The 23528-nt window shown below is 50.4% G+C and overlaps 10 protein-coding genes across 10 annotated transcripts; 7 read left to right on the top strand and 3 right to left on the bottom strand.

Moving 5' to 3' along the window:
• Nucleotides 1-762: 762 nt before the first annotated feature.
• On the top strand, nucleotides 763-1701 carry BO79DRAFT_227059 (uncharacterized protein; the record flags this gene model as incomplete). The annotated part of the gene is made up of 5 exons (XM_025683846.1): nucleotides 763-866; nucleotides 1206-1256; nucleotides 1421-1467; nucleotides 1500-1564; nucleotides 1606-1701. The coding sequence occupies 5 exons, from the start codon at nucleotides 763-765 to the stop codon at nucleotides 1699-1701; spliced, it is 363 nt and encodes a 120-aa protein (XP_025540946.1).
• A 446-nt stretch (nucleotides 1702-2147) lies between these two features.
• On the bottom strand, nucleotides 2148-3268 carry BO79DRAFT_236812 (uncharacterized protein; the record flags this gene model as incomplete). Its single annotated transcript, XM_025684623.1, has 6 exons — nucleotides 2148-2312; nucleotides 2488-2530; nucleotides 2734-2765; nucleotides 2918-2967; nucleotides 3112-3148; nucleotides 3192-3268. The coding sequence occupies 6 exons, from the start codon at nucleotides 3266-3268 to the stop codon at nucleotides 2201-2203; spliced, it is 351 nt and encodes a 116-aa protein (XP_025540945.1). The 3' UTR covers nucleotides 2148-2200.
• Nucleotides 3199-5573, top strand: BO79DRAFT_6681 (serine/threonine-protein kinase). Its single transcript, XM_025689575.1, has 8 exons — nucleotides 3199-3405; nucleotides 3462-3584; nucleotides 3648-3759; nucleotides 3830-4034; nucleotides 4091-4246; nucleotides 4296-4750; nucleotides 4805-4834; nucleotides 4886-5573. The coding sequence occupies exons 1-8, from the start codon at nucleotides 3363-3365 to the stop codon at nucleotides 5385-5387; spliced, it is 1626 nt and encodes a 541-aa protein (XP_025540944.1). The 5' UTR covers nucleotides 3199-3362; the 3' UTR covers nucleotides 5388-5573.
• BO79DRAFT_227056 (uncharacterized protein) lies at nucleotides 5510-5940 on the top strand (the record flags this gene model as incomplete). Its single annotated transcript, XM_025683845.1, has 2 exons — nucleotides 5510-5578; nucleotides 5665-5940. The coding sequence occupies 2 exons, from the start codon at nucleotides 5510-5512 to the stop codon at nucleotides 5938-5940; spliced, it is 345 nt and encodes a 114-aa protein (XP_025540943.1).
• Nucleotides 5941-7799: 1859 nt separating this feature from the next.
• On the bottom strand, nucleotides 7800-9614 carry BO79DRAFT_262617 (glycosyltransferase family 32 protein; the record flags this gene model as incomplete). Its single annotated transcript, XM_025686605.1, has 4 exons — nucleotides 8207-9614; nucleotides 8101-8141; nucleotides 7978-8037; nucleotides 7800-7916 (listed from the first exon to the last, which is right to left on the bottom strand). The coding sequence occupies exons 1-4, from the start codon at nucleotides 9405-9407 to the stop codon at nucleotides 7800-7802; spliced, it is 1419 nt and encodes a 472-aa protein (XP_025540942.1). The 5' UTR covers nucleotides 9408-9614.
• Nucleotides 9615-11420: 1806 nt separating this feature from the next.
• On the top strand, nucleotides 11421-11585 carry BO79DRAFT_144508 (uncharacterized protein; the record flags this gene model as incomplete). Its single annotated transcript, XM_025678386.1, has 1 exon — nucleotides 11421-11585. A coding segment is annotated over one exon (165 nt), but the record flags the coding sequence as incomplete, so codon positions are not given.
• A 972-nt stretch (nucleotides 11586-12557) lies between these two features.
• On the top strand, nucleotides 12558-14358 carry BO79DRAFT_170708 (FAD-binding oxidoreductase). The gene is made up of 3 exons (XM_025679539.1): nucleotides 12558-12662; nucleotides 12720-13747; nucleotides 13800-14358. Exons 1-3 carry the CDS (start codon nucleotides 12600-12602, stop codon nucleotides 14287-14289), a joined length of 1581 nt encoding a protein of 526 aa, XP_025540940.1. The 5' UTR covers nucleotides 12558-12599; the 3' UTR covers nucleotides 14290-14358.
• Nucleotides 14359-16407: 2049 nt separating this feature from the next.
• Nucleotides 16408-17914, top strand: BO79DRAFT_262609 (ankyrin). Its single transcript, XM_025686604.1, has 3 exons — nucleotides 16408-16555; nucleotides 16621-16838; nucleotides 16895-17914. The coding sequence occupies exons 1-3, from the start codon at nucleotides 16446-16448 to the stop codon at nucleotides 17785-17787; spliced, it is 1221 nt and encodes a 406-aa protein (XP_025540939.1). The 5' UTR covers nucleotides 16408-16445; the 3' UTR covers nucleotides 17788-17914.
• Nucleotides 17915-19520: 1606 nt separating this feature from the next.
• On the top strand, nucleotides 19521-21608 carry BO79DRAFT_208414 (tannase and feruloyl esterase). The gene has a single exon (XM_025682390.1). It carries the CDS (start codon nucleotides 19716-19718, stop codon nucleotides 21489-21491), a length of 1776 nt encoding a protein of 591 aa, XP_025540938.1. The 5' UTR covers nucleotides 19521-19715; the 3' UTR covers nucleotides 21492-21608.
• A 112-nt stretch (nucleotides 21609-21720) lies between these two features.
• On the bottom strand, nucleotides 21721-23528 carry BO79DRAFT_144160 (F-box protein; the record flags this gene model as incomplete). The annotated part of the gene is made up of 2 exons (XM_025678369.1): nucleotides 21721-22703; nucleotides 23465-23528. The coding sequence occupies 2 exons, from the start codon at nucleotides 23526-23528 to the stop codon at nucleotides 21721-21723; spliced, it is 1047 nt and encodes a 348-aa protein (XP_025540937.1).

The following is a 23528-nucleotide window of genomic DNA, read 5'->3' as shown; positions in this document are numbered from 1 at the left end:
GAACATACCGAATATGACCGTGGCATCCTGAAAGCGGACGACGGGCGAGGATGCACCATGCCGAGACGGAGTAGGGGGAAAGCTAAGTTTGGTGTCGGGGAGCCTACGCAGCCAAGTCTAAGCTCAAAATTGTCTAGATCCAGAAGATCAGCACCGTTGGCGAGACGAAGCTGGATGGGATGGGCGGCCGGGTCCACCAAATCTCTGGGCTAAAAAGGATTTGGGGGTCGGACCCGCCCCGCTAAGTGGATGATCGTGCGGTGGGATTAATCAATAAGCATCAGCAGGTTGGGAAGCCAGTATATTGGGACTCCTGCTCCTGGGGAGGAAGTGAAGCTTTTTGATGCATCAAGTTGTTTCCCGAAGGATACGAGGTGATGGTGGCAGTCGTTATAGTTGCTGCAGAACCTAAATGCAGGCATGGGGGGAAGAAGGGAGAGTAGATTGGCCAGCGTGGGCTGCGTGGCACAAGCAGATAGAGTGCAGCACCCTGGTTGCTTTTACGTTGACCGGGATCATATCGATGCAGGCGCCCAGGCCACGGCGACCTGAAACGCCAGACCAGGTTGGTGACCGGGATGAAGATGCAACTAGCGTGAGAGTCAAACCAGCCCAGATGATCTGCGAATTATTCGTAGTTCGTGTGAAATATAGGGGATATCTGACTTATGGCGGGCGAGAGGATAAGACAGAGAGAGGCTTGAGAGGCCTGTCCAGACCAGATAGAACCCCTCCCGGGCGAAACCCGTATGGGCAATTTGGATGGTGCAGGAAGTGTGTGGTGATTCTGGCCCCAACCGCCACTTCATCAGCACCAAGGCTGGGCAGCGCATTCCCATTGGTATGACTGGCCAAGTGGTCGCGCGGTCGGTCAATCAAAAACGTGGCGGCCACGAGCTATAGCCACGCACAACCTCAGAAAAGGGTTTCAAGGAGGTCTGACATGGGCCAGGCCAGATGTACTATGTACTATGTAGTCAGAGGAATACTAGTTCTGGGGCCACTCGGTTGGCAGGTAGGGGCCATTCAGATTGGGATGGGGGTTGAAGCACGAGGCGGAAAGGATAGAGAAGACCAAATACCAGACAGATGGTATTGACGGGAAGAAAGTTTGGAAGAGGCGGAGAAGAGACAAAGAACAAGCAAAGGAAGAAGCAAAGAGGCGCACAGGGGATTTAAGGGAAAAGCAAACTCTCGGTCGGCAGCAGTGGGGAAGGAAACAAGGTGCTTCGATGGATGTTCCTTGCCTGGTGCAGGTTTAGTAGAGTTCTGGTATGTTGGTAAAATTTTTAAAAAAAAAAAAAAATTAAGAAGAAAAAAACAAAAGTACGACCGACAAGGCTGGCAAACACACAAACTATTGCTGCATCAGGGGAGATAGATAGTACAGGCTTACAGCAGTCCATCTGCTTGCCTGCAGGTGCAGATTTTCCAGACCTCTTCGGCGCATCATCCCTTCTCGCGAATGTCACCCACGGCGTCCACCACTTTTAACTTAGTTAGTGAAGCTGCTGCTCTCCACCGCAGGCCCAGTCTTTTCTGTTTGACTTGCTCCATCCAGGCCGTCTCGTCTCCCATTCGCATTTCGCCCTTGCGACTCCGTAGTCTACTCCGTATCTCTCTTTCCACTTGCCGGCGCGCCTTTCCCTCGTGGGCCCAAGCGGCACTTCTCCTGGGTTTAAACCATCCCCTTTTCTGTAGTCTCCATCAGAATAACTCCATCTCATTATTAACTAAGTGAAGGAGTGGTAAGTAAGTATCTTCACTTGGGTAAATTTTTTTGAGTAGTTCTTATTTTTTCTTTTCTTTTTTTTTTTATAAACTATTATTTTCTTTTTCTATTATTTGGTAGTATTAATTATCCTCCACTCCGTATACCCTAATCCATTTCCTCACCGCCGCTATTTCTCTCTCTTTTTGTTTCATATTATCCCCTTCCACATCTCTTCTTGCTATTCAAGATAAGTCTATTTTGTAGAGTTTTCAAACTGGTCAGAGCTTGTAAATATACACCCGTGTCTTACCGTGTAGCCGGTTCCAAGCCACGAAGGTTTTCCATCCATCGCTTCATCTTGGATTTCTCCAGACTTTCGACTTCGCTTACCCAGTGCCGACCCAAGAACCCCTCTTGTTGAACCCCATATTTTAATCCAGTCACCTGGGCCATTACGCCTCGTATTGGGGACAGCTCATCTTCCCTCTATCGCTTCGTCTCGCTTTCTCTCTCCTCTTTCATACATTTTTCTTTCCCCCTTTCCCTCCTCTTGTTTCTGTTTGCATTGGAGGTTTCTGCATTGTCGTATTCCTTCTGGCTGGGTTCCAGAACGAAAGTTAATACCGTGAAGAAGCAAAACAAGACCAAACTCAAAAAGAACAAAGAATAAAATAAAAAAGTAAGTAGAAAAAAAACCCAAGAATTAAAGGGAAAAAAAAGAAAAGAAGAAAACATCAGACCTCAATCTCCATCACCATCATCCTTATTTGCACAGTCCCTGGGCCCCATCCTGGTTGGTTTCGTCAGCAGGGCCAACTGGGCGAGTAAGGGAACTTTCTGCGCGGTAGTTTTAGTGTACAGGCGACCGACTACTTTCGGCCCGCCTTGCTGGTCAGAAAAGTAACTAACTTAACTCATCATCTTCTCCGTCTTAGGGGCTGCCCCCGTTCCTCTCTTACCTTTTGGCTACTGCTGCTGCTGCTGCTGCTGCTGCTGTGCTGCCGCTGCTTGCTACTTACTACTCGGAATTCCATCCCATATTCTATTTGCTCTTTTCCGCCCCCCTTCTCCCTCTCACGCTCTCGCGCTCTCTCTCTCTCGCTTCCCCCCCCCCCGACCAGGCCTCCGTTTGGTTGTCCTCGTCGGGACTTTTCGTACTTGTCTTCCATCCAAAACTCTCTCTACCTCTTTCTTCCCTTTTACTTCCTGCCATCATCGCTCTTCATTGGGGTATGTTTCACTCCTCCAAAAGTCTGCTATCTATCTCCTTTGCGAATCGGGAAAATGAGCCCCTCCGCCCACGTTCCCCCCGTCTCAATAGACCTCTGCACTCTTCCGCAAATTATTTCTTCCTAACTAACACCTGTCTCATCCTGTCTAGGTCTGCATGTTCATACCTCATCTTCATCGCCTATAAAGTTTCTATCCTTCTCTCTAACGACCTCCCTCAATCAATTCGCCCCCCCCCATCCCCTACTCCCCCTCGACCACTTTCTCTCCTCTCTCGAATCGCCCCTGCGATAATTCTCTCGACTCCCACCCCTCGCATTCCATCTCCCAACGTCGAGAGTACTGTGGTTTCAGTGGGATGTTGCTATTGGTGACCGAGAACAAGATCTCCAACGTCTGTGGTTACACAACTGTCTAAATGGGAAACTCGCAAGGGAAACAGGTGGCCGCCACCGATGAGTGTACGTATCGGGTTGGCAGACAATAATAGGCGGCGGAGGGGCTGACAGTGGCGCAGTGAACTTGAATCAGTTTCGTTTGTTGCGGGTGGTTGGCAAGGGTGCGTTCGGCAAGGTTCGCATCGTGGAGAAGAAAGACACCGGGTTGACGTTCGCGCTGAAATATATTCGGAAGGAAGAAGGTATGTGGCTGCCGATCGAGGGCCTCGATGCACGCTGACATTAGATGCTCGTTTCTTGGATAGTTGTCCGGTCGGAAAGCGTACGAAATATCATCCGTGAACGGCGGATGCTCGAGCACCTCAACCATGCCTTCCTTTGCAACTTGAGATACAGCTTCCAAGACATTGAATATATGTGCGTCCTGCAATAGCTCTCCCAACACGACATCCCCATCATCCGTCCGCAGTCACTGATAATTGAGAAGTTACATTGTGGTGGATTTGATGAATGGCGGTGACCTCCGCTTTCACATCTCGCGGAAATGTTTCACGGAGGAGGCAGTGAGGTTCTGGATAGCTGAGCTGGGTTGCGCTCTGAGGTACATTCACTCGCAGGGAATTATCCATCGTGACGTCAAGCCGGACAATATTCTGCTTGACTCGGAGGGGCATGTTCATTTGGCCGATTTTGTAAGTCTGCCGGTCGCATGCGATCTGATCATTCGAAACTGACCTCCGCGGGACAGAACGTCGCCTCTGACTTTCGACCCGGCAAACCTCTCACAAGTAAATCGGGAACACTGGCGTATCTCGCTCCGGAAGTGTATGAAGGAGGCGGATACTATTGCGAAGTTGATTGGTGGTCACTTGGAGTTACATTCTACGAGTGTATCTACAACAAGGTATGTCGCTTCATTTTTTGACAGTTTGGTCCATTGCTGACTCCTGTAGCGCCCGTTCGAAGGTCGGAGCCAGGACGTGCTCAGCGAAAACATCAAAAAGGCGCAACCAAAGTACTACGTCACCAACCCCGCGGTCTCCGTTCCCTGCCTCCGAGCAATGTCGGCGTTTATGGAAAGAGATCGGTCGAAGCGAATTGGTGCGATCAGCTTTGAGAGCTTCACCTCGCATATGTTTTTCGCCGACCTCGACTTTGTTGCCCTGGAGGCGAAGGAAATCCCGCCCGTGTTCCGTCCGTCCAGCGACAAGACCAACTTTGACGCCACATATGACTTGGAGGAACTACTCTTGGAGGAGGCGCCGCTTGAGGCCAGAGCTCGCCGGCAAAAACCGAGAGCCGAGTTGCGGGAGGATGCGACGGCCAAGGAAATCCGCGAGGACGAACTGCACCGTCTCATTGAGACGATGTTCGAGCCCTTCGATTATACCAAGGTGAACTACGTAGGGTACGTTGGTCTCCAAGCAAACGGAGATGGGGATGCCGTGCTAACCAACATCAGCAACGCTGCGGATGCGATTGCAGCATCAACGTAAGTTCTCCTTGCCTATCTTGCCTTGTGGCTTTAGCTGACCCTGGCTAGAAACCCGGAAGAATGCCTGCCGATCCACCAAACGCAGTCGTCAACGCATTCCCGACAAGTCTCACAGCCCGACCTCTCCAGAAACTCGCCTCCTCTCCGAAACGATGGCTCTGTCAGTCACTTGACTCAGCCTGACACCCCGTCCCCTCTCAGCGAAACCCCCACCTCGCAAGCCTCGCTACCTCCTCCACCCCCGCCGCCGGCCCCGCCCTTCCACCGTCCCTTGCCACCGACTGCCGTGCGCCCGCGGGGCGCGACCCGGAAACAAAGCAAGGGCGGAGGGGTACAGATGGTGTTGGAAGAAGCGGGTAGCTGGAGCGAGCTTGCGGATCATAGCTCCACCCTGCCTGCCGAAGGCTACGATACCGGGTCAGTCAAAGGGAAGGGCTCCAATAGCGGCATGCTCGCCTTCCTCAGCAGGAAGAAGGGGCGCGATAGGAGCCCCAAGCCCCAGGAGCCCGGTGTGCTGGGTAAAGAAGGCGCCCGGCAGATTATCAGCTGAAGGGCTGGCATTATACCCGGAGGAGGAACGCATCGCTATGACTTGACCACTGTTGGACAGTTCGATAGAGATTTTTTATTCTTTGCCCGTTGAGAAGCTCGCGCTTTCTAATACGAGATAGCATGTCGCCTATCTGGCCGCCTTTCATTCAGGGCGTTGACATGAGAATCGCACACGACTGGGCCACCGAGGTTCGACTCGGACAACACGCAGCCCCGATCAAAAGCTTGCTTTTGGGGAAGACCCATAATTATCAGGCAAAATCCAACCATGCCAGAGTGATTTGTTCATTCGTTTTTGTTTGCTGGCACCGGCCTTGACCGTGAGAAGCCGCGTTGCAGGCCGAAGCCGACATCTGACGGCGTCTTGGTATGACAGCATATCCATCATTCTCAGTCGTTTCTCACCGTCCCGAATTCTTCTTTATGGGACTGGTTTTGTCATTGGTTTCCCTGGATCCAGCGCAGATCAGGTTCTTTCTTTGCACTTCTATTTCCTTGATGGTGTTGGCTCCGGAGTTGTACAGATGGGAGTGGCATATGACGATTTCTAATTCATCTATCCTTGTGACATACCAACGATGGTCGAGATGTACCGTTTTCTTCTCTAATTGTTTGATTGTGTTGATTTCACCCCATTTGATATCTCTGTGGCGTTTTGCATACCCGGTGAATAGTCGCGGCCCCAACGTGGAATGTACCAGGCATCATGGAGACGGGGCCGGACCGGGAATTACCCTTGTAACTAATGACGTTTCTCCTTTCATTATACCTATAGACCTGAATGGAGCATTGTGATCGGCGATGTGCCTGGATATTAGCCTCGATGTTAGTGTGCAGAGTTGACAGTAGGATCCCGATGCTAAGCGTACTGCATTCAAAGATGCAAGAAGGTTTGTCTTTGGGTTTAGCAGACTGGATCTTCGTTGCGTGTGATCGATCTAGTACCTTCATTGCCTCGGCTGCCTACTGCCTACTGCCTACGGAGTATATCTGGCATCTCCTTCATCGGAACATATGATCTGACCTGAGTTTTAGGTTCTATATCATCCGCATATTGGGTGCAAGTCTCCGAGCACCTGCAGACGTTATTGATTCGACCTGTCATGATCGTAGCAGTTAATACTATGCACTGGACATTTATATATTGGCTATTGGTGATGATGTCATTCAAAGTTTTCAGTAATATACTTCTCTAATTGAGGCTGTAAATTGTCAGACACCCCTGTCTAAGCCTGCCAGACATATTATTGAGACAGCATCGTGACTTAGGTCCATTGGTGAGTGAGTCTATCCCATAGCAAAAGATATTGACTTGCCTGGTTGGGAAATTAATGCCTCAGGCATGAACTACTTTCCAGGCCAGTCAACTACCATCTGTGATATTTCGTACATATGGCATAGAAAGAGCCCCGATTCCATCCTCCCGTTTTAGTTCACCGACTGTCAGTGTGCTCTGGTGCTTGCAGACGCTCTACACTGTTCTCCGGTCAGAACATTGGCAGTGACATTGCGACATGCACAGTTCAGTTCACCCCAATACCAACACCACCACTACCACTTTCACCAAGTCAAACCCTATTCTCGCTTAGCAACTCCTCCCATGCCATTTAACTTCCTTGATCTCAAAGCGGCGTAACCATATCCCATCCCTCCACACACCTACAATGCTACCTGAGACATACACACCAATCATCTACAATCCACCAACCATCAGCCAAGACCAAAGGATCATGCTAACTAGCCCGACAATCCCCCCTTTATATAAGAGCCCCATCAACAACGAAATCTCTACCAGAGATATTTCGCTCCACCCTCAATCGCAAGGCAAGATGCAATGTCAGCCACCGAAACAGTCAGTAAAGCCACGACCAGCGCTGTGTCCATTGCTGGCTGCTCAACCGCATACAACAAAGGTCCATATACGGGAATATCTTTACCATGTATATCGTTGATGATGGGGCCTGGGCCGTGGCGCGGACGATGTACTTCGGACATTGGTGGTCAGGAGATATGGATTGTTAGTAGCCTGCGGGAGGATTTCGTAGGAGGGGTATATGCCGTGATTCGGTTGGGTGGATGAATTACTATATACCATGTATCTGCTTTTCATATGTTTTAGGGGTGATATGCTTAATTTAGATGTAGATAGTCTCGGTATTTTGTCCAAGCAATTGGCATACGATGGGGTATTGGATGGCTAGCTGGGAAGACTTGACTGGGGGCCGTAATAGTATATTATATGACCCGAGATGAGTACTGTTATACTGGTATACTAGGGTTCAGCGGTTCTTACTTCGTATAAAAATTGGACATATGTATGAGCTATTTGTAGATCTTCAGAGGATATTATAAGACTAGCCTTGAACTACATTGTAAGAGTATTTACAATATTTCCGCCTTCACTGCTATATCAGCATGAGATTCCTATCATCGAAGATGTGATTACTATAGAGACCGATACATCAGCCATAATAACCCTGGGTATGATGTTGGCAACAGCAGACGAGTGAGCTGCCGAGTTTATGCCCTTCTTCATGTATATTTTAGACCCTCTTATAGTGTTAGAATGTACTGCATAGTCATTTGACAAACAGGTGACTTGCATAAGTGACAGTAAGGAGTGCCACGTGTGAGACATGAACATTGCCCTACTAGCTGTGCTAAACAGCATGCATCAATATCACAATCCATACCCATCTACAGTCCAACACAATAATACTCATTATGCACAGCATAGAATACCATACCCTAACTATATACAAAAAGCGTACAATACTATATACATCATCCTAACTCCTACCAACCCTAATCACTCACTCCCTTCCTCCTTCCCCCCATCACCCTCCCCATCCGCACCTTCATCTCCGTCCTCCACAACAATCACCACCTCCTCCTCCCCATCCTGCTCCTCCTCATCATCCTCTTTAACCCCCTCCTCCCCACCAACCTCATTCTTCCAACTCCCCGCATAATGATGACTAACAAAATACTCCCCCTGCCCCTGCGGCATCCCGCCCTGCAACGCCGCAAAGCTCGCCTGCGGCAACACAAGCACATCCCCGAGCAACACCCCGCCTTCCCCAATCCCCTCAATCTCCTCCTTACCCACCCCGCGTCCCACCTCCTCACTAATCGTCTCCAATAACGCAACAGTAATAGCCTGCGGCCCCGTCACATCCACCACATCCGGAATCATCTCCATCGTCACCTCGCCCACAGTGACATTATTCTCCCTCGCAAGCCCCTCCAACCTTCCCGCTACATACTCAATCGCATGATATATATGTCCATTCCCGGGTGTAGACATCACCGTCCACGACGCGAACTGCCATCCGTCGAACTCGATCCCCACGACCACGTTCGCCGTCGGCGGGATCGGCCATTGCGATATAGGCACTTCGCAGGATACGTCCAGGTCGGACCAGATCCCGCCGTCGATGTAGAGGATTAGGAGTCTCAGGAGGTCGGCGCGGAGGATGGGCACCGAGAGGGAGGTGTATAGGTCGGCGATTTCGGGCCAGATGGGGCGGAAGTTCGTTTCCACGTACGCGAGGCTGGATGTTTCGGTGAGGATTTCGTGCCGTAGGTGTGGGTTTAGGGTTGTCCAGGTTGAGATCCAGGATTCGGCTTGCGTGGTGAGGCCTTTTGTGCCGGTTTTTTGCCACAGTTTGTGGGGGATGGAGTGGCTGGTTGGTTGGGGGTGGGTGTGCGTGTGGGTTTTGGGAGGGTGGGTTGTTGTGGATGTGGATGTGGATGTGGTGGTGTGGGTGGTGATTGTTGCGAGGGTGGTGGTTGGGAATAGGGTTGTTGGGTCTTCGGTGGTGGTGGTTATTGGGGGTGGTTGTTGTGGTGGTAGGTGTATTTCTTGTATCTCTGCTGCCGCTGGACTTGGGGTTGGTACGATGGTGGATGAGAGTGGTACGACGGGTTGGCGGATGAGTCGGTGGAAGAGGTAGAGGTTTAGGAAGACGAGGGAGAAGATGAGGATGGCCGTAGGTCGGGTTAACATGGTGGACATTATGATGTTGTTTAGTTTAGTTGTGGTTGTGGTAGTGGTTGGTCGTGATCGTGGTAAATGTCTATTGATGCATCGCAGGATAGCCGTCCAATGAATGAATGAATGAATGTAGTAGTTAATAAACCAAGTAGGAAATCTGCACAAAACAATATCGGAAATCTAGTGTACTGTATTGATGGAAAGAATGAAGAAATAATGAATGACTAGGTGAGTTACACCTGAAATCTGCAGGGTCCACGCCCGTCTTAAAGGCGTTCAGCTGCATTCTAAGAAAGGAGAATTAGCCCTGTCCCCGACTAAACATGGCCAGTCAGATGGACCTACAGACGCCACGGATGGACCCTCCGGACCCTCTCCGCTGAGATGGGGCGATGGCAGCCGATTGGCTTCCCGCTCTGACTTAGGGTTCCAGAGTCGATGTGATTGTTGAGTTCACCGCGTTGCCCAGAACCCTGTTGCAAGCTTTTTCTCTTTCAAGTAAAAGAATGATGGGCGTTTTGCTGTGCAGGTTGGTTGTGTTTGGGGGCTGGAAAGCAGGCTCGGACTAGTGGGGATAGTGTAGTTTTACTTTTTCTGCTGATGAATACCATGTCCGGATGGAAGTCTTGGTATTCACTAGTTGTGATGTATTTGCTAGATATTGGAATGTGAACACGAAAGAAACAAAGGATTTCTATTTCCCTAAATTCAACATTTCTAATGTATGTCAAAGCAGTTATAAGTGGTAGGACAGGCAGCCGGTGACATCCGCATGTAACACAGCAGCAGTCACGTTGCGGCTGTACCCTGTTGTAGTATCGACCGGACATCCAACCAACACTGAGGGTAGAATGATAAGCTGCTGATCTGCCAATCTAAGCAGCCAGTCTGTATTGAGAAATGGGGGCGTCGGGTCAGATAAGTTAGTCTGGAGCGGTGTCTTGTCTTGACTTTTGAGAGTCGTGGCCGGATTGGGTGGAGTCTATTTTTAGCTAAGTTTGAATTGGGTTGGGTTGCCTGATGGGAGACAGAACCTACACAGTTACTACTGAAATCTTCCTTGCAGTAGTTTATCGGTGCCTTTATTGAGGACTTACAGACTGAGTGTGAATGTTGACAGAAATTCTTCAAGCACAATGACGAGTCTCTTGCCTCCCCCCTAAGCAAATTGTACAATTCACACATCACAAGGCAAAGCCCAGACCCTGTAGATCTAACCAGAGTCTAAGACAGTCTGACATGACTTTGCTCTGATTGGTTCAAGACATTTACTGTCTCCATCGCAGCGGTAGCTAAGAACCACTGTATCCGGTGATCAGCGGGCAAGAGTGTCCACCGCGCAGGGCACGGGTTACTGAGAAAAGGCGAGTGTCTGGTTCGGGAGATTCCTGGTGGGGGGCCAATAAATACGAGGGTTTCATTTCCCTGAGATAGATGGCCTGGTGGGGGCCGCTTGCGGCGAAGGGAGATTAATTCGTGGATAGGTTGCCGTTTGGGGCCGGGAGTTGACCTATGTACTGACTGGGGACGATTGGTATGCATCTGCTTGGCATATGGCCGCTGTCAAAACTGCTTATGCTTGGGGGCTTCATGTTTCGTCTGTTTCAGAATGCAATTCGAAGCAGCAGCTTCAATCCTTCGATGGGGGCTATTATGGCTGACTCTCAGTTTGCTGACGCCCCTCTTGCCGTGTTGAGCGGTGCGGCTGGGTTCTGTCCGCCTTGCCAAACGACGGGCAGTTCACTACCGCCTTGGACAGGTGACAACGAGATGTCAATGGGAAGTGTCAGAGGCTGTTGGAAAATAACTATTCACATATATCGTAGCAGTGGCCTTCAGTCGGGAGTTTTGATATGAGATTCGTGGTTCATGGAAGAAAACAACAGTACAACCCAGCCATGATCATGCTTGAAATGCACCCGATGTTCGTACCAGGACCATGATTGTAGTCCAAGTAGGTGATTTGTGCTATCAACAAATATTTGAGATCGTCGAATATGCCACTCATATCTGTTCTCGAAGCGTTGATTGAATCTAAGTGAAATCGCAGCTGATAGAAAGAAGGAAAGCAGCATCCAGGCAGCAAGGCTACATCAGGCGGGAGATCAGGCACCAATAAAAGACAAGCTTTTCCCAACCAATCAAAGAAGGCACTACCGGCGGGGCAGACCCACTGCCATAAACAGAAACGGGAGATGAGAGTGACACTCATTTCCCAGTTCACAGTGATACCGGGCTTGACAATGACTCGCTCATTTCGGTTACTATTTGATGGTCGGTCTGATGTAACTACCGATTTCACTTTGCTGAGGCGACAATTTGTCCCGTCCGTCTAATCTAATCCGACCGGAGCCCCGATTTGGGGTGTATTACCACGTGGTGATGTTGGCTAGGCGCAAATGAATAAATTCTCGTCTGCTTCGTCCGACTTGGGCTACGTGAACAATGAATAGTTCTGTAGCACTGGAATTGCAAAAATGGATAACTCTGACTAAAGGGGCATCGTTGTCATCTCAAAAAATTCACGGATAAAGACCGAGCGATTCTAACCACAATGCTGACCCTGTCTACCATGAGGCTAAAGTTATCATTGGCAACTCCGGCCGAAGATTCATGTCGTAATCCTGTCATTGAGACTCTACAGTTCTCCCTTGGATTTCCAAGCAGTGTGTGTGTGTGTGTGTGTGTGTGTGTGTGTGTGTGTGTGTGTGTGTGTCATAATAAGCCACACAAACGATGTGTTCTCCAGGGAGGATATGATTTGATGATTCATTCAACGCAAACATGATTAGACTAACGAGCTGGTATACACTATAGTCTCTATTATCTCCAGGTAGACCCCTCTGTATTACCCACTCTACATATCAGCACTATCCGACTCAGGTATGAACAACTAGGAAAGCCTGGTGGTAATAAATACAACCGCACTTATTATGCTGTCCGGAAAGAACCTGATCCGGGTCAATGAGAAAGATTGCCATGGCAAGGCTGGAAGAGCGGGAATCTCCAGTTACCTCTGGGAAAAGTAATCCTTGTCTACAAGTGGCAGGGGTGAATGCCGCTAAGTCTCTAGCCTCATGACCACCGCGTACGACACTCACCCCGCCTATTAAAGTCCTGCAGCGACTCCTTCCATAGTGTATTCCCTTCCATCTTTTATTCTCGACTACCGATCAATCTACAGCGTCTTTCTGTTTGCATTTGTCCCTAATTATGGAGCAGGTCCCGCTCGTTGGCAGCAATGTTACTACGGCTTGCGATTTCCCGGGTGCTTGTGTACGTGCGATCATAGCCTCTGCAGAGTAAGAAATACTAACCCCGCTGTGTGCACAGTGCCTTGCCCTGGCTACAATGTTAGGGCAGGACAAAGTTTCCTTTCCCGACACTGCTGCTTATGAAGCGTCCCAGGGATCGTACTTTGCCCAGCAGAATAGCGAGCTTCAGCCTTCGTGCGTGGTTTTTCCAGACTCAGCCGATGACGTATCCATTGTCATCACCAGCATATTAGCAATCTCGTCTGGTGTACCTGATTACCAGAAAGCAGGCTGCCAGTTTGCGATTCGATCTGGCGGTCACTATTCCTTCGAAGGCGCGTCTAACAGCGAACATGGCGTCACAATAGATATGCGCGCTCTCAACACCATTGAGGTGCAGGAAGCTCCAACCGAATATAAGGAAGATGAGGATGCACAGGAGAAGGAGCCACAGCACACCGTCTTTGTCGGAGCAGGTGCCACATGGGGCGAAGTCTATGCACTGCTCGATCCGTTGGGCCTCTCGGTGGCAGGAGGACGCGCTGCACAGGTTGGGGTTGGCGGACTGACGCTTGGAGGCGGCATCTCGTACTTCTCACCGCGGTACGGGTGGACGTGCGACAGCTTGGTCGGTGCAGAGGTTGTCTTAGCTAACGGGACGATTGTATATTTGGATGAGGCACAACATCCGGAGTGGCTGGCAGCTCTACGCGGGGGCGGTACCAACTTTGGGGTTGTCACAGGTTTCAATCTGCGGACTTTCCCGCAGGGCCCTATATACGGAGGGTCCATCTACCACAGCACTGAGACTATTGACGCCCAATTACGCGCCTTCGCTGAGCTGGCTGACCCCAAAGCTGATCCAAGCAGCTACGACGAGTATGCTTCGTTGATCACAAGTTTTGGATTCGCTGGAGGCCAGGGGGCAGCTATCGTGAACAGTGTAGTGTATACGGGGGAGCTGGAGCCAGAAGATGACAGGAAGCTGTCACCGCCACCTGTGTATAAAGCGCTCTTCGACATCCCCCAGTTGTTCAGCACAGTGCGCGTGGCACCCATGCATGAGGTGGCCATCGAGCAAGGTTCGTTTTCACAGAGCGGGAAGCGGTAAGAGGATCTTTCTTCATCTAATCTTATAGAGCTAATGACAGTCAAAAAGACAACTGAGTGTAGTCGCAACGCATGACGTGACCCTTCCTATGTTAAATGCAACCTACCTCAGGTGGAACACCAGCCTGACATCTGTACAAGAAGTCCCAGGCATCGTATGGTCAATCTCCCTCGAGCCACTACCTCCGGCTATCTATGCACGGGCACCCCCCGGTCATAATGCTATGGGGCTGTCATCATCCGAACGCCACGAGCGATCACTGATGGTGACCTTACTGAGCGCCACTTGGGATAACGCGGCTGATGATACCCGGGTGGAGCAAGCCGCCAAAGCGCTTTTTTCAGGCATTGAAGCCGATGCGCGTGCATTGAATGCACATCACCCTTTTATCTATCTGAATTATGCAGCGAAATGGCAGGATCCGATCGCTAGTTATGGCACTGAAAGCATTAAGCGGTTGCAACGCATCAGCCGCGAGGTTGATCCGGCGGGAATCTTCCAAATTATGGTTCCTGGAGGATTTAAGATACCTCAGTGAAACGTATCAGGTTACTCCTTACTTACCGGATGTCTTTAGTACAGACTTTAATTCAAATACGCTTTAGAGTTCGTTCAACTCAAGTGAACCTCTAAGTAGGTAATATGTAAGCGCTAACCAACTGTTTCAAAATACCAAACCCGCAAGCCATCGCTACGGCTGCGAATTCTTTACTGTAAACGCCCCTGCTCAGCCAATTAAGTCAGCTCGAACACGACATTGACCCTGGAGCCCGACATGGACTCCAATAATATTCACTATATGATTCTAGTCATAGAGATAACTGGTACATACGACCACAGGGTGTGGAAAACAGGGCTTCCCGTCCGCTCAGCCGTACTTAAGCCACACGCCGGGAGGTTAGTAGTTGGGTGGGTGACCACCAGCGAATCCCTTCTGTTGTATGTTTTTGATCCTCATTTTTTTTGTGATTCATTGAATCTAGTAGTGCCTTAAGCATTGTAGTCCTTGGAAGAACATCATTCGCTGTGACAGAAGTAGTTCTTACGGGGTCAGGACCCTGAAGCCCGAATTTGAAGCGATGCGGTGGAGATTTTTGCCCTAATCAACGCGGCGACTCTTAACTCTATGCTAACAACGAAGAGGTTAACGCCTTCTAAAATATCCCTGTGTTGATGGGCAAACTATCCCCCAGGGCACCCTGTTCCCCAAGGCCCCCAAGGTCCCATTTCTATGAATCTCCAGTCGTGGTAGTCTTGACGGCGAGAAGACCAGGATTTGCATCAGAGCCACAATCGACTTCATTGTTCCGATACCATAGCCAAAAAGGAATACGCGATTTGAATTATGAAACTCAGACTGAATCTGGACTGCTGGTATTGGAGAAACTGTTCTATACTATATTAGAATTACTGTCCCTGCCAAGTACATATATACACATCGCCGATAATAGTATATGCCACCACAGCTTCGTAAAAGGTTTAGACAAGAAAGATGTGTCAGGCTTGACAATTGACCCATTGTTGACCAGTGGTAGGAAGAAGGGCCACAGTGGAGCTCGGAGTATCCGCTGATGAGGGGTGCGATAGTTGTAATGATCACTGTGGTGCGTTAAGAGTTTGGCGTCCGTTCTCCCAGGCACTTTAGACTTGCTCGTGCTGGTTTGTATGTTCGGCACCGCCAGTCGCGGTACTAGTCCCCATCAACGGCTCCATATGTTCAAGCCGATCTGGGTTGAAGGTGGTCTGGGGTCATTTGGAAACCCAGTCAGTCGAATAACCATCAAGCGTTTGTGTTAAGGCATCTTACGCGGGCGTATAACAGGATCCCGGATTCTAGATCGTGATTGGGGGTGCGGTTTTGGGAGAGAAAAGTGTGCAGAAGCTCGACAAGATTCGGCTGAGAGGTACGGTTCGATTGCCGATGGAATGATCGATTGGTTACCGATTGAGCCGGAGGAGTAGATTCACTGGGACGGAGGGTAGGAGGATTGCTTTGGTGAGTTTCGGGGTTGTCATGACGGTTCTGGTCTAGAGGGAGTCAACAGCTGGGGGTTAGTTAGCTGTATAAAGATGGGAGTTGAGCGGGTTAGATGTTTACTTGGCAGTCTTTGGTGTCGGAAGTGTCGGATTATGCAACACACCCCAGGAACGCAGGCGACCAATAAAGCGAGTAGGCCTATAATTGCTTCCGCTGATAAGGACATTCTTGTTAGAAGCGTCAGTTTCGATGTTGAAGATGGGAAAAAAACAGATGCATTGGGGTTGACGCCTTTTATCATGAAGGATTCTACAGACTCTACAGAAGCCGCGAAAACCGTGTATTGATCTCAAATCCAGAGGAAACGAAGGTCCCATCAGCCCTGGACCAAGATCCGTCGAAAATGGAGTCGCACTTCTGGCTTGAGCCAATTGGCAGGACACAGCATGTGGTGGCTGAGTGAGCATTTGCCCAAGGAAGAACTATGATTGGTGCAGACTAGAAGTGCGGCCCACCTCGATGCATGCCGTGAAGTATACAGCCCGAGTAAGCTAAGGCTGTCGGTTCCTGACCAGCAGTCCACCACAAGGGGGCTTGACCAGGGGCAGGCGGGAATATAAAAAGGCTCTGATTCTCTGATCAAATTGTTAGCCATTGGGTTTTCTATCCAACCCTAAATTTCAATCCTAGCCTTCTATCCCTCTTGCAATCTGAAAATGAGTCTGTCTGACCATAAAGACACCATCCAAAGGCTCTACGTCGACGAGGACCTAACTCTCGACGAGCTGATGGACTCCATGGAAAGGAATTTTGGCATTCGTGCGAGGTATGTCTTCTATCTCAGACCCATTTCATCACCGCCGTACCCCCTGACATTGATCGGTTGGATAGCAAGGACACCTACAAACGCTATTTCAAGAAATGGCAACTACGTAAAAACAACAATCACGACTTCTACATCTGGGCCAACCATCGCATTGAAAAGCGCAGTCATGCGAACCCCAAGAAGAAGACCCAGATCCTCTTGAACGGAAAAGCGATCGATAAGAAAACTATCCAGAAGAATATCCCGCGGCAGGTGTCGACTTATGATCAAGCACGCGCAGCAGGTCAGTCATCTAAACCCAGCTGATATAGGTATCCGAAAAATAGTGACATTCTCTAGCTGCAAGTCCAGCAACACCTCAAGGCTACAGCATCGTAACGCCTGCTGGTTCGACCTCAAGCCAGCCCCAAGACACTTCGGCGAGACCAAGCGAGCCCCCATCGTCGAGCCACCCTGCATCACTTGGAAGTGACATAACAGACAATGAAGAGCTGACCGAAATTAAATTGCTTGCTGAAGTCATGCAAGACTGTGGGTCTTTCCTCTCTCTATGGGGCCAAATGAATGTTTCTACTTCCCGGAGAAATCTGGCTGAACTACATACTTCGGTTGCTGAGCGGATCATTACGGATACTTGGGATCTCCAATCACATCCCCGTCATACAACTCGTCTACTGCCGGTTCTAGGATTCGACATCCTGCACTCCTCATACAAGGATGACTTTGAACGAGTTCAGCTACAGCTACGGAATCTACCGCAGGATATCTATGCTGATACCGTCCGTACTGCGAGGTTCATCGCATCGGCAAAAGGCTGCGTCAATGCGGCAGCAGCCCTGTTTGACAATGAGCCCAATGTAGATTCTCGTGATTCCAAGGGACAGACATGCCTTGGGATAGCGGTGCTTCATAATCACCCAGCGATGGTTTCATTTCTCATCGCCCGAGGAGCAAATGTCAATAACAGACGCCGCGACGGGCAAACGGTGTGGACTCAGATTTGTATATCGGAAGAGCATGAAACGGTGTCTCAGCTTCTGATCAACGCCGGCGCCGATGTGAACACCACGGTTAATTCCGTCAATGGTCTTTATATCGCTGCCGCTGGTGGTCATATCGATGACGTCCAACGTCTGCTTCGACGGGGGATGAACCCATCCATTCAAACACCTTTCTTGTGGGCCCCGCTAGTAAGTTTTAACATCCGAGACGGTGCCCGTCTTATTGCATAAAAGACTAAGAACTGGCCTGAATATTTTAGCATTGGGCTAGATCGATCGAGGTCGTGAAGGCTCTTGTTGAAGCGGGTGCGGATGTTAACACGCTTTCTGATTCTGGGGCGACACCACTTGCAACTATTGGAAAAGACCCTGGAGACATCAGGGATTACCTCATACAGCACGGTGCTGTACTTAAACCTCGGCGCGCCACCAAATCTCGGAAAAGAATGCCATCCTCCATGCCGTTTTCGTCCACCACTTCTGGGTCAAACGAAGAACAAACCAAACCAACTAGTATGGGCGCTAGGCTTCCCCAGTCTTTGGATAGTACAGCTATTGTACCTCCAATCCACCCATCTCCAATAATAGCTTCCTCTCCCGCCTCGTCTAATCACAGTCCACCCTTCCGATATCCTGATATTTCCTCGAGTATGTGGGTTGCTGACGGTGCTCCTTATCTCGCTTCGCCAAGGGTGAATATGAACCCACCTTCCATTACTTCTCGGCCTCAGATAGCGATGCCTGGAGTCGATAACGATTTGCTTCTCAATGACCCTCCAATGCCCTTGCCGCGCTGGTGAATGAAACCTAGTACTGTCGACTGGAGCCCCGGTAACTACCCCAGATCCCTCAAGATGCAGCGATCCTTCCGGATTCCTGCAACATCGCGATTGGAGCATTAATATTAAGCAGCTCCTATTTCGGTATTTAGTTTAGTCGATTCATGTATTTGGATATTGTCATTTCCGCAGATTCTCATAAACAAAAGAGACCTCTTTTTGACCGCAACAAGTCATGGACTCCGTAATCTCCGGTCAGCGTCTACATACTCATGTCTGGTTTTCAGATTTCGTTTGTTGAGAGATTTCCGGATTGAGTGACAGTGTTGATATTTCTCACTGTTGGGGGTGGCGAGGTTGGCGAGAACCTCTCGCACCCCTGCGTCTTCGGGCATAAAGTGTGTGGGCTGAAAGGCAACGCAAATTCGGATTATCAGGTTAGGGTTAGAACCGTGATGGGGCGTTTTAGGCAGCAACTATGGCTCGCATTGTCTGTGGCTATGCTACCTGACCGCCAAAGCGCCGGTGTTCTGAGTGGCTGACCAGAATGGCTGACCTTAGAACCAATCGCTGTTAAGAATTTCCGGTCAGCCTATCTTGAGGTTCCCACAGGAGTGAACGGGTGATCAGGCTCACCTTGAGGTTTGAGCAAGTCGCGCAACGGTAAAGCGGCAGCCAGCGTACTTCTATCCGTGTCTAAGCTCGCCTTCCATCATCCTGGAATGCTGGAAGCCCCAGCTAGTATGGTAGAACGCCCGGAGCCACGGCTATAGAAATCCTCATCCCCTCTTGCTTTTCTCAAGCCTCTTTCACGTACAGCAATAATTGATTTTTAAGTCAAGCTAGCTCTTGATCATGTTAACTGATAATATTGATTCGTTTGATCTGATACCAGAAAACCAATCGCGCTCCTGCAGAGTACTTCGACATCATGTGGACCTGAACATCCCCTACGAGATGCAGGATCAATGCCGTACGCCCTAGTAAAAGCCGGCTATATCGGGTACATGGATTCTACTACTACTACTACTGAACACCCACATATACCGTGTGGCACCACATGCGTGAGCTTGTACCTGGCTCTTAGACCAATCATGAGAGGCCGTTTCTCTCCTGCACCAATATAACCTGCCAAACCGTAGGTAGTTCTCGGCGGGACCGCGAGAAGTCTTGGGCGGGACTGCGAGATCACAGGAGCACGATATGCTCCCTCACGGATATTGAGATAGAAAGAATCTATGAGGCCCAGCCTCTATACTCGCCAGTGCAATGCTGAGGATATCTTCAGACAGGTATATAAACATCGGCTTGCTACAATGATTGATGTTATCACACAGACAGATCACACAGACTCACTCGCAGTCGATTTCTCTCATTTTCATGAAGTCCACTCAGCTGGCAGGCAGCATCGCTGCTGCCGGGCTTGTTGCCAGCGCACAGGCGATGTCGCTTGCGGATGTCTGCACCGTCTCGCACGTGCAGTCCTCCCTGCCTCTGGATGCCTTTACTGGACTAGAGATCAAGACCAGCTCAGTGACCGCCAGCCCCGTCTACAACGTCTCCGTGAACGACCAGACCTTCTACCCGGATGGCACCTTCGACTATTGCAACGTAACCTTTGCCTACTCGCACGCGGGCCGTGACGACTCGATTCTGCTGGGCATCTGGCTGCCCGCCCCCGATGCCTACCAGAATCGGTGGCTGTCCACGGGCGGTGGTGGCTTCGCCATCAACTTGGAGGGGGACTTGATGCCTGCCGGTCTCCTCTACGGTGCTGCCGCCGGTATCACAGATGGAGGGTTCGGAGCCTTCACAACCGACCTGGACGCTGTGTTCCCCAGCGCTAACGGCACGATCAACTGGGATGCGATCTACAACTTCGGCTACCAGTCTCACCATGAACTCAGCGTTATCGGCAAGGCCTTCACCAAGAATTTCTTCAACACTACCGCGAGCAGTAACAAGCTCTACTCCTACTACATGGGCTGCTCCGAAGGCGGCCGCGAGGGCTGGAGCCAGGTGCAACGGTTCCCCGAGGAGTGGGATGGTGCTATTATCGGAGCGCCGGCGATCCGCTACGGCCAGCAGCAGGTCAACCACCTCTTCCCCAACGTGGTTGAACAGACGCTCGGCTACTATCCCCCGCCCTGTGAACTGGAGAAGATCATGAACCTGACGATAGCTGCCTGTGACGAGCTGGACGGTAGAAAGGACGGCGTCGTCGCGCGGACTGACCTCTGCCAGCTGCACTTTGAACTCAACTCCACCATCGGGGAGCCTTACTACTGCGCCGCCGAGACCACCAGCGAGAATCTGAAGAAGCGATCCGCCCAAGCCAAGCGCCTGACTGTTTCCAACACCACCCCAGCCCAGAACGGCACGGTGAGTGCTAAGGGCGCCGAGGCCGCCGCCACGATGCTCAAGGGTCTCCACACTCTAGATGGCAAGCGGGCCTACATCTGGTTCCAGATCACCTCTGCCTTCAGTGACGCCGAGACCCAGTACAACAGCTACACCGACAGCTATGAGCTCGACATCGACGCGCTCAGCGGCGAGTGGGTCGCCCGTTTCCTGGAACTGGTCGAAGCTGATAACCTCTCGAGCCTGGATAACGTCACCTACGACACCCTCCGCGACTGGATGGAGCTGGGCTGGCGCCGTTATGGTGATTCCCTGCAGACCACCTACCCCGATCTGAGCGCCTTTAAGGAGGCTGGTGGTAAGATCATCCACTACCACGGCGAGTCGGACCCCAGTATCCCGACCGGATCCTCCGTTCATTACCACGAGTCCGTCCGCAAGATCATGTATCCGGATCTTAGCTACAACCAGAGCACGGACGCCATGGCTAGCTTCTACCGCCTGTACCTGGTCCCTGGCGCCAGCCACTGCGCGACCAACGCCTATGAGCCGGGACCCTGGCCCCAGGATAACATGGCGGTGATGATTGACTGGGTTGAGAACGGAGTGGTGCCCGTTACCTTGAACGCGACTTACCTCTCGGGCGAGGAGAAGGGTAGCAATGCCCAGATCTGCGCCTGGCCCCTCCGGCCCTTGTGGAAGAACAATGGCACGGTCATGGAATGTGTGTACGACCAGGCCTCGATTGACACCTGGCAGTATGACTTTAATGCATACAGCCTGCCTCTTTACTAGACAGACTGGCACCAGTTGGATTGTTCCGCAATTTGATATGCTAGCCTGGGATGGAGTAGACCGAAGTTCTCTGTTCGGAACAGTCGGCCTAGAGAAGGGGAAGCAACGGCAAGCGACGTGGTGTCGTTGTAATTATCATTTAATTCGGTACTTATCTGTATTTAAGTAGTAATTTAAGTGGCCCAACAGACCAGCGCAAGATATTTTCCATAACCCATAAATTACGCCTTCACTTGGCCCGATCAAACGACATAACGACGTCCCTCTCCTTAAAGTACCCTCTGCGGCGCACAAACTCCGAAACCTTCGCAACAGATGTCCCCATTTTCCGCAACTTCCACACCTCCTGCGCCTTCAGACACTCTCTAAAATGCTCTATCAAACCCTCATGCGAATAAACCCTATCACGCAAGACCAAGCCATCAGCCCCAAAGCGCATTCCCTTTGTAAGACCTTCTTCCAGGGAAACCTGACACCCAGTGCAGCAAACACCGTGCTCGATGCGCCCACTAGCCCGATCAAGATAAGGTAAGGTAGTCGTCGCCATGAATGGCAAGTTGGAATATGATTTAGCTGCAGTCCAAGTAGCTTCTTCATCACTAGTAGGCTTAGACCCAACTACCCGGATAAGATCGTCCATAGTCACTAGTTGTCTCCTTCCCTTGCTCGATACCTCCTGCATGGAGTAGATTCCCGGGATGGTCCGAAGAATCGGAAGAGACTTGAGTAAGCTATATGTCTTCGAAGCTGTCTTACACTTCGACGAAATAAACCATTTCGCATCAGCGTAAGGCACGAGCCGGGGCAGGCGATCCTTCTGGATACATGAAAAGCAGCAGCGGAGGAGGGTCGGGAGGAAGAGGAAGCCTCCGAATGAGCTGCCGCAGAGGAGACAGTCGCGCGTACAGAGCGCAGTGAACAGCTCGGTAAGGGTGAATTGGTTTGCTACTTTGGTTCTCAAAAGTGCGCAGAATGCGTCGAGTGCGTGTGTTGTTGTCTCCCGGTAGAAGCGGCTAGTGCTGACGCTTTGTTGGGCGCGGCGGCTGACTTGGCGGAATCGAATGAGGGATTCGATGTCGAGGTAGAGACAGATTTCGTGGATGAGTTCTAGATGTAGGACATCTAGCTGGCCTAGGCTTGTGGAGGGTGCTTTGAGGGGTTGGGTTATAGTGCTGCGGACGGGTTCGTGGGCGCGGCGGTTTATGTGGATGACTGCCAGGTCGAAGTCGCGGCGGTGGTAGGTGGTGAGCTCGATGATCTCATCTTCGTGCGGATCATGTTGAGAAGTGGAAGTTTGTAATTTTTGGGGGTTCATGTTGATCCTTTCTGTTGGGGATGTAGCAGAGTCTGGGTCCTTGAGGAAAGGAAGGAGGAAAGGAAGAAGATAGAATGAAGGAGAGGATAGTCCTACGACACGTGGTCCAGTTCAGTTAAATGCTCAATTAAGTCCATTCCATTGATAGCACGTAAACGATGTTTGACTTATCATGAAGGTGGTGGTGAGGGGAATCTGAAAGCTATCCTCCCCTATAGTTCCTCCAGCGCATACGTATACGATGCTTAGATGAGGAAAGATCACAATGAGCAGCATATCAACGTTCCAATAGCTCTTTCCTAATTTCCAAAGTAGACTAAAAGCCTTGCACTATACATAGCCCTGGGACTCCCCAAACCTTCCGAAATATTAAACCTCAACGGACGAACCAAAACCAAGTCAATAGAGATTCCTAGAACACACTTGAAGTCAGCACATATCATGATAGCCAAGCAATACAAATGGGGAAGCCATATACATACCATTTCTCATTATTCAGTAGCCATAATCTCGTCGCCTTCCTGCACTTCCTTGTTCTCAACGTAGGTCGTCGGCGCACCGGGAGGTACGAGGTGGCGCCGGCAATAATTTGGCGAGGTTTTTCCTAACGCCTTTATGGAGGGGCTGCACCTGACATTCGTTCCCTGGCGTTCCTTACACTGAATAAAGTCCATCTCCTTCTGACAGCCGCAGGAGAACGCAATTTGTAAATTTGTGCACAT

Source organism: Aspergillus costaricaensis, assembly GCF_003184835.1.
Source record: "Aspergillus costaricaensis CBS 115574 unplaced genomic scaffold BO79scaffold_11, whole genome shotgun sequence".
Classification (NCBI taxonomy): domain Eukaryota; kingdom Fungi; phylum Ascomycota; class Eurotiomycetes; order Eurotiales; family Aspergillaceae; genus Aspergillus; species Aspergillus costaricensis.
This window is presented reverse-complemented; position numbering and strand designations above follow the sequence as displayed.

Bases quoted from the DNA above. Each gene is read 5' to 3' on its own strand.
- BO79DRAFT_6681 (XM_025689575.1), top strand. From the start codon at position 3,363: ATGGGAAACTCGCAAGGGAAACAGGTGGCCGCCACCGATGAGT. The intron at 3,406-3,461 runs GTACGTATCGGG...ACAGTGGCGCAG, and splicing joins GGTGGCCGCCACCGATGAGT to TGAACTTGAATCAGTTTCGT. The intron at 4,247-4,295 runs GTATGTCGCTTC...TGACTCCTGTAG, and splicing joins ACGAGTGTATCTACAACAAG to CGCCCGTTCGAAGGTCGGAG.
- BO79DRAFT_170708 (XM_025679539.1), top strand. From the start codon at position 12,600: ATGGAGCAGGTCCCGCTCGTTGGCAGCAATGTTACTACGGCTTGCGAT. The intron at 12,663-12,719 runs GTACGTGCGATC...CTGTGTGCACAG, and splicing joins GCGATTTCCCGGGTGCTTGT to TGCCTTGCCCTGGCTACAAT. The intron at 13,748-13,799 runs GTAAGAGGATCT...ACAGTCAAAAAG, and splicing joins TTTTCACAGAGCGGGAAGCG to ACAACTGAGTGTAGTCGCAA.
- BO79DRAFT_262609 (XM_025686604.1), top strand. From the start codon at position 16,446: ATGAGTCTGTCTGACCATAAAGACACCATCCAAAGGCTCTACGTCGAC. The intron at 16,556-16,620 runs GTATGTCTTCTA...TCGGTTGGATAG, and splicing joins AATTTTGGCATTCGTGCGAG to CAAGGACACCTACAAACGCT. The intron at 16,839-16,894 runs GTCAGTCATCTA...GACATTCTCTAG, and splicing joins TGATCAAGCACGCGCAGCAG to CTGCAAGTCCAGCAACACCT.
- BO79DRAFT_208414 (XM_025682390.1), top strand. From the start codon at position 19,716: ATGAAGTCCACTCAGCTGGCAGGCAGCATCGCTGCTGCCGGGCTTGTT.